At 45.3% G+C, this 13921-nt stretch overlaps 1 protein-coding gene across 4 annotated transcripts; it reads right to left on the bottom strand.

The window, feature by feature from the left end:
• Positions 1-3848: 3848 nt before the first annotated feature.
• LOC124257684 (monocarboxylate transporter 12-B-like) lies at positions 3849-13346 on the bottom strand. 4 transcript variants are annotated; one of them, XM_046691815.1, is made up of 7 exons: positions 13210-13346; positions 12146-12234; positions 10012-10218; positions 9293-9436; positions 7981-8751; positions 7221-7271; positions 3849-5699 (listed from the first exon to the last, which is right to left on the bottom strand). In XM_046691815.1, exons 3-7 carry the CDS (start codon positions 10205-10207, stop codon positions 5560-5562), a joined length of 1302 nt encoding a protein of 433 aa, XP_046547771.1. In that variant the 5' UTR covers positions 10208-10218; positions 12146-12234; positions 13210-13346; the 3' UTR covers positions 3849-5559. The 4 variants fall into 4 exon arrangements, with proteins under 4 accessions (XP_046547771.1, XP_046547769.1, XP_046547772.1 ...); XM_046691813.1 differs by lacking the exon at positions 13210-13346 and adding an exon at positions 12537-12694; XM_046691816.1 differs by lacking the exons at positions 7221-7271; positions 13210-13346 and having other exon boundaries at positions 12146-12694.
• Between the last annotated feature and the right edge of the window lie 575 nt (positions 13347-13921).

Genomic DNA, 13921 nt, shown 5'->3' with positions numbered 1-13921 from the left:
CAGAGGGACGAACACAGGGTTAGCTGAGATGTATTTTTCAGACAGGATATTTTTTATCACGCGTGTGGTCCTCAAAGGAGTACGATGAAACTTTTCCTACCAGCTCTTATCGTCAGGACATACAGCATATCCCGTGAATTATCGATTTAGTTGCTGATACTTTAATATTTTTGGTGCAGTGGCTGAATTAAAGAAGGCTCAGTCATGAATTCCCACTACAAAGATAGTATATACAACCTTAACACCCCAACATAGCTAGGTTGTCTCTCTCCCTCCCTCCTCTCTCTCTTTGTCTCTCTCCCTCCCTCCCTCTCTCTCTCTCTCTTTGTCTCTCTCCCTCCCCTCTCTCTCTCTCTCTCTCTGTCTCTCCCTCCCTCTCCTACTCTCTCTCTCTCTGTCTCTGTGTGTGTGTGTGTTTTTCTGACACTACATGCTACAATATACCAGCTATGTGATGTCCGTCATTAAGTAACCAAGTCGTGATGACCTGGCACAAGATGAAATGCATCAGTCTAGTCGACCCTGACCTCTCACCTGATGCTGTTAGTCGCTCTTACCATAAGCAATGATATTATTATTATTATTAACGACGGAAATGTCCGGGTAATCTAGAATCTTACAAGAATTCAAACTACAATTGTAATATTTATTGTTACAGGAAACTGTAAGCTCCCGACTGGCGATTAGATCACCCCAGTCAGTCAGTCAGCTGATTTACTTCCACGTTTTCTACTGTTAATTTCAGTAACACCAGATCACACCTACCAAGAACAAGCAAGCGGGCGAAGTGTTTGACTGCGGCTACAATGAAGACAACGAAGCAAACAAGATATTGTGAGGTATTTGCGACAGATATCACAGCTGTGTTTTGGACATAACATTTGCAGTGTTTCCTCCACAGTCTTCAGTCCATTATATAACATTAGTAATGTTTGGTAGAATTCCATTGTCAGGTGTAAACTTTCTTTTGACCGGCAGTCTACTTCCTTGAGCACAAGAGTCATTCTCTAAATTGATTGTTATTTAATGCCGCACTTAGCATTACTCTAGCTATAAGAAGGCGGGGTGATGTGTGGAGTCTATCCGTGATAAATAATGGATTGGTCAATACGATGAGATACTCCAACAACCATGTCACTGGTGGGACGCCATCAACCATGTCACTGGGACGCCATCAAACCATGTCACTGGGACGCCATCAACCATGTCACTGGTTGGACGCCATCAACCATGTCATTGGGACGCCATCAACCATGTCACTGGTGGAACGCCATCAACCATGTCACTTTTGGGACGCCATCAACCATGTCACGGGTGGGACGCCATCAACCATGTCACTGGTGGGACGCCATCAACCATGTCACTGGTGGGACGCCATCAACCATGTCACTGGTGGGACGCCATCAACCATGTCACTGGTGGGACGCCATCAACCATGTCACTGGTGGGACGCCATCAACCATGTCACTGGGACGTCATCAACCATGTCACTGGTGGGACGCCATCAACCATGTCACTGGGACGCCATCAACCATGTCACTGGTGGGACGCCATCAACCATGTCATTGGGACGCCATCAACCATGTCACTGGGACGCCATCAACCATGTCACTGGTGGACGCCATCAACCATGTCACTGGTGGGACGCCATCAACCATGTCACTGGTGGGACGCCATCAACCATGTCACTGGTGGGACGCCATCAACCATGTCACTGGTGGGACGCCATCAACCATGTCACTGGTGGGACGCCATCAACCATGTCACTGGTGGGACGCCATCAACCATGTCACTGGTGGGACGCCATCAACCATGTCACTGGTGGGTCACGCCATCAACCATGTCACTGGTGGGACGCCATCAACCATGTCACTGGTGGGACGCCATCAACCATGTCACTGGTGGGACGCCATCAACCATGTCACTGGTGGGACGCCATCAACCATGTCACTGGTGGGACGCCATCAACCATGTCACTGGTGGGACGCCATCAACCATGTCACTGGTGGGACGCCATCAACCATGTCACTGGTGGGACGCCATCAACCATGTCACTGGTGGGACGCCATCAACCATGTCACTGGTGGGCCACGCCATCAACCATCAACCATGTCACTGGGACGCCATCAACCATGTCACTGGTGGGACGCCATCAACCATGTCACTGGTGGGACGCCATCAACCATGTCACTGGTGGGACGCCATCAACCATGTCACTGGTGGGACGCCATCAACCATGTCACTGGTGGGACGCCATCAACCATGTCACTGGTGGGACGCCATCAACCATGTCACTGGTGGGACGCCATCAACCATGTCACTGGTGGGACGCCATCAACCATGTCATTGGGACGCCATCAACCATGTCACTGGTGGGACGCCATCAACCATGTCACTGGTGGGACGCCATCAACCATGTCACTGGTGGGACGCCATCAACCATGTCACTGGTCAACCATGTCACTGGTGGGACGCCATCAACCATGTCACTGGGACGTCATCAACCATGTCACTGGTGGGACGCCATCAACCATGTCACTGGGACGCCATCAACCATGTCAATGGTGGGACGCCATCAACCATGTCATTGGGACGCCATCAACCATGTCACTGGTGGGACGCCATCAACCATGTCACTGGTTGGACGCCATCAACCATGTCACTGGTGGGACGCCATCAACCATGACACTGGTGGGACGCCATCAACCATGTCACTGGTGGGACGCCATCAACCATGTCACTGGGACGCCATCAACCATGTCACTGGTGGGACGCCATCAACCATGTCACTGGTGGGGCGCCATCAACCATGTCACTGGTGGGACACCATCAACCATGTCACTGGTGGGACGCCATCAACCATGTCATTGGGACGCCATCAACCATGTCACTGGTGGGACGCCATCAACCATGTCACTGGGACGCCATCAACCATGTCACTGGTGGGACGCCATCAACCATGTCACTGGTGGGACGCCATCAACCATGTCACTGGTGGGACGCCATCAACCATGTCACTGGGACGCCATCAACCATGTCACTGGTGGGACGCCATCAACCATGTCACTGGGACGCCATCAACCATGTCACTGGTGGGACGCCATCAACCATGTCACTGGTGGGACGCCATCAACCATGTCACTGGTGGGACGCCATCAACCATTTCACTGGTGGGACGCCATCAACCATGTCACTGGTGGGACGCCATCAACCATGTCACTGGTGGGACGCCATCAACCATGTCACTGGTGGGACGCCATCAACCATGTCACTGGGACGCCATCAACCATGTCACTGGGGGGACGCCATCAACCATTTCACTGGGACGCCATCAACCATGTCACTGGTGGGACGCCATCAACCATGTCAATGGGACGCCATCAACCATGTCACTGGTGGGACGCCATCAACCATGTCAATGGGATGCTATCAACCATGTCACTGGTGGGACGCCATCAACCATGTCACTGGTGGGACGCCATCAACCATGTCACTGGTGGGACGCCATCAACCATGTCACTGGGACGCCATCAACCATGTCACTGGTGGGACGCCATCAACCATTTCACTGGGACGCCATCAACCATGTCACTGGTGGGACGCCATCAACCATGTCACTGGGACGCCATCAACCATGTCACTGGTGGGACGCCATCAACCATGTCACTGGGACGCCATCAACCATGTCACTGACCCTGATCATCCGACTAACGTCGCCGACATTAACCCCTATTACAACCTATACACATGTTGTGTAACATTAATCTGAGTTATTCAACAAAACGAAGTAAAGTACAGGTGTACATGACTTCTCATGCTACGTGTCTATTCTCAAGTTAAAACAAAAGTTTACCAAGAATTCTATTCGCAAAACATCATTCAGTGTGAAAGCAACAAAGCACAAAACATGTAATACTGCTTAACAGCTGCATTGTAATATCAGCTAGGTTTACAAATCAATAAACACCACCTCAAAGTAATTACAATGACACATTACTAAACATTAACATTATAATAGGACAATACATTTTGATGCGATATTATTCGGGAACCAAGCTGTTTGACTCAATATGGATTCAGAAAATGAATATTCCCTTCACAACGTGTTATGAATTTCCTTCAAACACGCCCGTTTCGTGCAAGCGTTATGTATGATGTGCACACATGAAAGGGGTCGGGGTAAAATTCAAATTTACAGTGAAAAATGTTCGTGTGTCGCTGTACATTTCAGTGATATAATTATTGTTTTAAACGATTTTGACATGCATGTCTGCCACGTGCAGTTGGCATGTTGGAAGTTGGAATAGGGCCTGTAAGTCTCGCGAGGGGCTACTTCTGGTACTAAGCTGGTTTCCGGCCCCTTTTCCGCTTGCCAATTTGCGATATGCGAGACGGGACCCAGCTTACTTCCGGTACCCGATTTCCGTTGACAAGCGTATACTCAAGAACCAGTTCTGGTTCAAAATAGCGCGATTGCCAAATATGACTTTACTAGACCGGACCAAGTGTACAACCGTGCTTGGCTGTCACAGCTGTTGATAGTCGTAATAGTTGGCTAATTTCGGGATGGTTGAATCGGAAATTTGTTATTTCTGCAGGGTTTATCACTTCCTTATTGTCAACTGACAGACACGAGACCATTCGACAAGGTATGAAACGTGTTTTGTCACCGGAAGTACTAAAGCCTCGCGAAGTGAAGTGACCTACTTACGGGCCCTATAAGACATAGTAGCACGAGCTGTTAACCTTTTCAGAGTTAGTAGTTAGCAGATTACAATCCCCGATATCAACAAAGGCCGTGGATGTGAACAAAACAAAGATTTTACATTGTGTGTAATTTTTATGTATCCTTTAAAACTGAATCGTTATTTCATTGGACAAATAACGATTCATTGTAAAACCCGAGATCTTAGAATAAAGAACATGTGACATGACTAGCACTTCAGAATACTGTCTACCTATGATGTGTTTTACTATAAGATGTAAAAAGACTGCATAATATCAACCACTGTCGATTTGGTAAAGAAAGACCCAGACGTCAGTGTTAACGTATATATGCAGTCCTTTCCAGTGTATTTCATGATTGTTACGAGCCCATTAAGGGTATGGAATGGTCTTGGTCTGCGATTTGGAACCGTCGATGGTCGCTGAATGTCTCCTCCCGGCACTGTGGTACAAATAGGATATTGCTGCGGGGCTGTACAACACTATGTTTCCTTCTCTAAAGTCTAATGCCGCGCCCTGCAATGGTCCAGCTATATAACAACGGTCTGTAACAATTGATTAAAAACCGGACAATCCATGGATTGACATCTTTAGCATTGCCATAGGATGACATGTATCAAGCAGATCAGCGAGACCGGCCATCCGATCCCGTTACTCGCCTCTTACGACAAGGATGATTTAATGGAGACAAGTATGGGTTGCTGAATACCAAGTTTTCAATAAACGATGTTCAAAGACCGACAAATTGTTATTGGGTTCCTTGTCAAACAGTTTTGACATACGTGACTGTATATACAATATAAGATAGACTTGTTTACTGGCGTATATCACAGATCAAAGGAAGGACTTTTTGGCAGGCTGTTCTTTTAGATGTACAAGTGTTTCCATGGTAACATCTTCCTGCGACTCGAACGTCCCAAGTTTACATCCGGGTATCAGCAGAATGAGCAGAGACGCAACAATCACGAACAAACCTGCGACAGAGAGACGGCATGGCATATATACATTTGTAATGATGGAAAAGTAACAAACGACATAATTCTACGCCGAGTACATACTCAGTGATACCCATTCAGTGATAGATCAAAGTGTTACATGTAAGGTTATACAAAATGTACTTGTGGTAATGATCAGTGGCACCAAATGATTTCAAAACAAATGGAAAATGAAACAACAGTCGACAACAGCGATGTCAAGATAGGTTTGGCAAACTGGAGTTATCTGCCCTTGGTCAAATGAACGTGGCAGGCTTGATCGCTTGCGAAGTTTCTAGACAGGGCAGTTTTTACCTAGGCTGGTTGTACATATACAAAAAGGGCGACGAGTTTAAGATGAGAATATTTTTCAACCTGACCTTTATCTAATCAACAGTGTCAACAGTCTGAACATTCAGGAATCCTTAACATTGATTATTGGGCTGTCTCTTATCTGACCCATCGTTTGGATTGCGAACCTACAGTAACTGTTAGCTAACACATAATACACTGATTACTCATCCAACTTGTGTCATTTACCAGTTTCACAAGGTTTGATCTTACATCCACGTTGTATACATATATACAAGCGTTGTATCACTAAAAGCGGCGTAAAACCAAACTCAGTCAGTCAGTCAGTTGTGTACTTTGACTATGATTACACAATGCTAAATATGATATATATAATAATTTGATTATGTTGTGATATCTGTTGCGTGGAAACCATGTACTAGGGTCCATCAGACCATATACAAAATACTCGTAAACTGATCTTTTCTTGTTGAATTGATAGAGGAAACATGCATATGACTGCAGAATAATTCAGTGCATCATTGGACAATCCGAAAAGATACACATCAACAACTCAATTTGAGTACGTTTCTGGGTGATTGACATGCATTTACTATAGCTCTAGATACGTAGTACATTCAATTGAGTTACTCTAAGCAAGTTGTGACACATTGCAAAACACACGTAAACAATCAGGTGACGTTAATCAAAGCTTGCTCGTGACAGTTTCTGGGGATTAAGTTTCCTTGGGCAAGTGACCTTGACACGGTCGAAATATTCCCTTCATTCAGCAGTAAATGGTTACCCGGTAGGATGAGATGAGACTTTATAGAACTGTAAGACACAATTGCTTGTATGCTCACCAGGGAGTTGAGAATGAAAATCGAGTGACCACATATCCGTTGGTCGGAGCATTGATAAAGTAGCGCTAATAATACTCTGTGTATGGTAAAAGGCAGCATGAACGCCGTCCAATCGAACTCAAATCGCCGTCACAGCAAAGGAAGCAGAGAAAAATACTACAATATTACTTTTATAAATTCTGCAGTCTAAAGATTGAAGTTATGAAGCGATTTCAAGTTATCTGTTCGAAATGTCTGTCAACAAAACGAAGCGTTTGTCTCTGTTACAGACCTACATGTGATAGGTCCTACATGACCTACATGTGATAGGTCCTACATGACCTACATGAGTCTCATTTGCAAAACAGTGAGACGTGAAACCTCCTACCTCCTACGTGAAACCCGCTGGAGTAGGACAGGGTGACGTCATGTAACCAGCCTGCAAGAAAAAGTGAGCGAGCATTGTTTCTGTAATGTAAGGCTAATGTCACTCTATTTCCTAGCGACGTGCATGTGCGTGTGTGTTTGGCTGCTTGTACTCATCCGGACTTAGTGCTAACCAGCGGAGATAGCCACGCTGTAGCGCAACTCGGGGGCCCCACTGAGACATATTATACTCACTCCCAGATCTTGTGATATCATCTGTATGCTAAATGAAAGGTCTCATGAAGATGCGGAATAGAATTGGTCTCCTGCAACCCATGCTTTAAGAGGCTACTAACGGGATCGCTGACCTGGTTGACACATGTCATCATTTCCCAATTGCGTAGATCGATGCTCATGGTGTTGATCACTGGATTGTCTGGACGCCATATGGCTTCAGTATTGCTCAGCTCGGCGTTAAACAACAAATAAGCTTAGTGCCAGGCAGTGTAGCAGTTAGCACCTTCTGACGTGGCCACCGACCTACCGCTGAAGGTAACTCTGTTCTGGCAGATTCTCTATCCACTAGACCACTAGGACCACAAGGAGATTCATAGTAACATGTAACGTGAGAGTCCTCTCTTTAAATCTATAACCGCATGTACGTCACAATGTGTTGTTCATGCGCTTCTGAACGTCCGTGTCGAGGTCCTGTGACCGGCACGCCTTATATAATTAAAGGTCACTGAAACCTCTAAATGTCCACAATCAAGCAACATTCCTACCTGCGATGACAGGGCCAGCAAGAGAACCAGCACCTCCCCACAGCATGATCCAACCAAACACTGTCGACAGTCGGTCAACTCCAAACAGTTGAACAACCAGGGGCGTTAACGGGACCAGGCTAGCTCCATAGAAAAGTGACACCAATATCTGATAAGCCATGAAACCAGCATAGTCCTTAGCATATAGTGGCATAAACACGATGACTAGTCCTTCCAAGGCCTGGGTACTGAAAAACACCATCCGGAGGTCCACGGTAGTGTCGTTACACAAAACTCCACACAGTACCCGGGCTACAGAAATCACAACGCCATAGGTTGTGTATAAGCCTGGAAGGAGAACGTGGTCTATGTGTACTGATTCTGCATATGCAGGCAAGTGAACAATCTGAATTGCATATCCAATCATCAATAACCCGTAATTCGAGCACATTATCCACCATCTTGCATCTTTCAAGAACCACAAACACGTTTCCGGTTTACGACATTCACCACAGATCTGTTTACGGCGTGTACAGCAGAGGGTCGTTTTGGTATGTTTTGTCGGGAAATATAAACACCCGATCACACAGAACTGAAGACTAACACACGCCAATGCTGACACGGTCATTCGCCATCCATAAGCGTCAATCAACCAGATCACAAAGTAGGCTCCAACAGCCAGACCAGTACCACACGAAGCGAGCGAGATCCCGTTGGCGAAGGGTTGTCGGTGCGTAAAATAATGGCCGAGTATGACGTTGAGTGGCGTATATATCAACCCGAAGCCAGCACCTGCAAACGACACAAAAATACATGTAATTCATATAAGCCCTTCTTATCATAATATATTGCGTTCGGCTATTATTTCTACAACCCTTTGGGCGGGTCAGCAATATGGAGGGAATAAATCTTTGACTTCCAAACCTTTGCCCCAAAAATATCTAATAGTAAGTCCTTTACATTGGCTGCGGGATAAGCAAGAAAATATTTCAAACTGTTCGTTAACATTTGTTATTTGTGCATTAAAATAAGATATTATTTCCAATTTAATTGCCCTTGCATGTATTTGTGACGAATGCTGGATTACCTTTCACGAACACCAGGTGTCCTCACTAACTGACCGCCATTCATGGGAACAAAAACATGCAAAGTCAGCTTCTTCACGAGTATATTTCGGCCTGCTTTGAGAAAACATTTGGGACCACTGAGCATTTATCACTTGTCCCGGTCAGACAAAGATTTTGTCTATGACGGATCGGGGATTATCTAGCATTAATGTAGCATTTGGTCCTTGTAAACGATATATATTTCGTAAAATGAATTTAGCGTTTACCTCCCAGTGCCCCAAATGCCAACAAGAGGTGTAAGATGTCGGTGCTGAAGCTGGCGATGATGAGTCCGAGAGACATCAGTACGCCTCCCGTCATCATTGCCACTCTGACGCTAAACACGTTACACAGCACGCTTGAGAAGGGCCCTAGAAATAGGAAGTTTTGAAGCTTCTCATGACGGAACATTGTGGAGCAAGGTTAGAGTGAGTTATATGGCGGCGGTCTGTAAATAATTGAGTCTGGACCAGACAATCCAGTGTTCAACAGTATGGGCATCGATCTGCACAATTGAGATACGATGACGTGTGTCAACGAAGTCGGTGAGTCTGACCACCCGATCCCGTTAGTCGCCTTTTACGACAAGCATGGGTTGCTGAAAACAAATTTTAACCCGGATCTTCACGTGTCGAGTGAGGTTAGAGGCACAAAAGAGGCGGACATGGTGACAAAAGCAGAAACGCAAACCAATCTGGGAAACACATACGATTATTTCTGGACCATATTTAGTTCTACATAAGATCCACATCTCTCAATGTAGCTCATTTTTTTTATCTGGGTTAAGGTTCTCTGGTAGTACATAGAAATCTTGAAATCGGCTTGATGATAGCCCTCTGTCTTCCCGCGTCCTATCCACTGCTTTCGTTGTGCTTTACGCACACAATCTCTGGTGAAAGCAGTGTTTAACTCACCTTACTATTGCGTATTCCGGAGAGAACCTTACCCATGCCGAGCTCCAGACACAGGAACGTTGACGTCACGAGACTGGTGTAGCTGGTACTCTGAGAAAAATGTTCCAGGAACTCCACTTGCAGGAACCCAGTTGCTATAGCAGCAGTACCTGCCACAACCATTCCCAGACTTGTGGCTGCCAGGACCACCCACGCCCAACCACCGTCCATGTCCTTGTCTGTCACCATTCTCCTCAGATCTGGAATACAGAGTGGAACAATGGACCTCAATATGCCACCAATGAAGCTGCTGTCGTGTAAAGGTGATGTAGCCAGGTAGCCAGGTATGTCAGTGTACGGATGAGCCATTCTTTGCAACATGGGAGGGGGGTTGGGGGTACTTCATCGTAGGTAAATAGTATTTCTGTGTGAGCTCGAAGATATGGCACATTTTAGAATGCAAGTAGTACTGCTGTATATTCATACCTAGGTATTGGTGAGGTGAGGTGAGGTGAGGGGAGGTGAAGTGGGGTTTAACGTCGCACTTAAGAATATTTCTCTCATATGACGACGTGCATGTGTATGTATGTGTGGCTGCTTGTACTTGCCCCGGTTTAAGCTGGTTTTATAGTGCTAGCCCACTGAGATAACATGCTGCAGTTAAGCATGAATATTCCACTCAGACACATTATACGGACTCCGAGCCGACCAGTCCTTGTTGTACCCATTAATGCTGAGCGCCAGGCAGGGACCAACAAGTACCATATTTTAACGTCTTTTGGTATGACTCTTTTCTGTCAATGCACAAACATGATAATCAAACCATGCTAATCAACTTATCCCACTGGCCTCTGTCACGAAAACATGATAATCAAAACATGCTAATAATCTTGAAAACCTGAAAACATGATAATTAAAAATTGGATTTTGTCCTATGTTGGTCATTTTGGTGTGTGATTTTGTCCAAAGAAATTTTGTCCTGTAGGATTTTGTCTTCGTGGGATTTTGTGCTGTAGGGATTTTGTCCGTCCCCCTGTCTATATCCATCCACTGATGTGTCAAGTGAACACAGGTTTGACACGTAATTATAACATGCCTGGTTGCACCCTTTCATCTGCACCATCCGTTTTGAGTCATGCGCGTGGAAGTACCTGCCGTGACAATACTACTAAACTGACGTGCAAAAGAAAGTACACATTCGGTGCTTTTGGATTACTTTCCAAAGAGCGACGTAAATGTTTTGAAAAGAGTTTTTACAGTGATATATGAGTCACAGACATTCCTAATATGTTGCCAAAACCCCACAGATATCATGCCCAATTGCGAAGTTGCCAGTCAAAATCACAACACTTTTCAAATAATCCCCAAACACCAGGCGTGTACTTTCTTTTGTACGTCACTGTAAACTAAGGTAAATTAGCCTTAAAGAATTTGTGCGATGAATTAGAAATGAGTATAATGAACTAGCAAAAGTAGGCATGAAGCAGGTTGGGTTGGTATTATCTCTGCGCTGCATTCAAATTGACGCAGGTGTGTTGGGCGGATTCCTCTGGGCTCCCTTCACGCCATGAGAATATAAACACTCCGATCAAGCAGGGACTGACACACACAACACTATGTCCACATCCATCTTGTTACGCTCATGGCAGATTCAATGGTATTTCAGCAAAACGTTCGCGTTGTAAGCGTCATGATATATACTGAAGGAAAAAGACAAGGGACCATATGAAAACACAAGTGTTCCTTTATTATTTTCCAAGGTTTCTTCACAAGTTTTATATCGCACAGCTTGTGAAGAAACCTGGAAAAAATAATGGAACACTTGTGCTCACATGCGATCCCTTATTTTTTCCCCTCTGTATATTTAATTTTACGATACCGCTAGGCTGGATATTGTTATGAGGCAGTGGCATCCGTTGTCCAATACTGTTTCAACTCTTATACATTGTACATGTAATACTATCTGATGTAGTGAGCGATGTAGTCTAGTGGTTAAAGCGACCACTCCTCAAGCCGACGGCTCGAGTTCGATTCCCACACGGGTACAATGTGTGGAACTCATTACATGTGCCCCTCGCCGTGAAATGGGTGGACTGTTGCTAAAAGCGGTATATAACCCAACTTACACAGTCACTCTAACTAGATATTTTAGAATACGGTTGATGCATGAAACAGACAATCTCTTACCTTGACATACAGCGCAGCAGCTTCTGACGCTAGCCGGTCAAACGGTGCAGTGCTTGGCTCATAAATCCGTTGTTAATCTACGTTGTTGCCTGAAATTTGAGTAACTGTAAGCTTCAGTGTTTTGTCAGCTAATTGCCTTGGCCCAAATAACATCCTCTAACCCACTGACGTAGAATGTCCCTGAGTAAACAGGTCGGGATGACGAGTTGCAGGTTTGATATCAGCGAAGGCAGAGAGGTGCAGCCATCAACAGCGGTGTGTTCACAATTCAAGCCTCGTCAGCTATGTAGCCCAACTGTCGTAGCTGCACTATACCTGGGTGATAGTGACATAGTCTGAGTGACAACGAGTGGTGACCACGTCAAACCGAACTGTGTAATCACCAACTTACGGGTTTCTGGGTCACTCGTGGTTTCCGGCTGGCTTACACATGCATTGATTAAACTAGCCCTGAATGTTCACGGTCCAGTTGCTTGTGCGTTACTTGCTCCACAATGACTTTCAGAATAATCACACTCATAATAGCTTTCAGATGTGTTGAAGGACATGGTAGGTGTATGTATTTATAGCAGCGTGTTGATTGAATCCACATATATAGATCACACACAAACAATTACAAAGGCACACAGCATGTTACAACATGCATGTAATAATGAGAAGCATACATCTATAACAGCGGCTTAGTATGTTTTTATGTACAGGGCTTCCATATACTTCCGACCGCCTCCGTGGTGTAGTGGTTAGAGCGTCCGCCCGGAGAGCGGAAGGTCGCGGGTTCGATCCCCGACCGCGGCATACCAAAAGACGTTAAAATATGGTACTTGTTGGTCCCTGCCTGGCACTCGGCATTCCTGGGTACAACAAGGACTGGTCGGCTCGGAGTCAGTATAATGTGTCTGAGTGGGGTATTCATGCTTCACTGCAGCATGGTATCTCAGTGGGCTAAAACTATAAAACCAGCTTCAGTCTGGGCTAGTACAAGCAGCCGCACACACACATACACACGCATGCACGTCGTCATATGAGAGAAATATTCTCAGGCACGACGTAAAACCCAATTTCACCTCACCCCGCCTCCATATACTTCCAGTGGCTCTATTTTCTGCGTGGTTATATATACACAGTCTCGTCGCTTAAATGACCATGCAGTATGTATCATTTTGGTTGTTCAGCCTGCTTCAACATGACAGGCGAGGGGAAATGTATGTGAATGTGCTCTACAACCACCACCAGCTGTGTAGACCATTAATCCTCCCTTACACTCCATGGAGCAGTTATTGATGAGTCATATATGCTGTGTTTGTTTGTTTGTTGTTTAACGCTCTGAAGAGTATTCCCGCATTATGGCGGCGGTCTGTGCATAATCGTGTCTCAACCAGATATTCCACTGATCAACAGCATGAGCATCGGTAAGTCATATACAACATATGCAAAGCAGTTAAAATGAACCACAACGTAAACAAATGCCAGTCTTGTATGATTCAATGTGAACAATGAATTTTAGTTCGTCAATGTTATTTTTTAATGGAAGACATAGGTTTTATTTAATTTGTTCTAGAAATATCAAAGGTCAGGAATCTGAATCTGCTATCAGCCATCTGCAGGTGGAACTGTTAACTGATAAATGTGTGGCTTTAGTCAACATCTCTTGATTAAGCAATAAAATGTATAATAGTCCAAACCTGCCTCTTCTTAGGGAGCCAAGTAACTGGACTGTTCAATACTGAAGGGGCACTAGAGACAATAACCTTAACTCTCTTTCAACACTCAACACTA

The sequence above is a fragment of the Haliotis rubra genome, unplaced genomic scaffold (genome assembly GCF_003918875.1).
Source record: "Haliotis rubra isolate DU_JTF1 unplaced genomic scaffold, ASM391887v1 Scf67, whole genome shotgun sequence".
Classification (NCBI taxonomy): domain Eukaryota; kingdom Metazoa; phylum Mollusca; class Gastropoda; order Lepetellida; family Haliotidae; genus Haliotis; species Haliotis rubra.
Note: the sequence above shows the minus strand (reverse complement) of the source record. Positions and strands in the feature narration are given on the sequence as shown.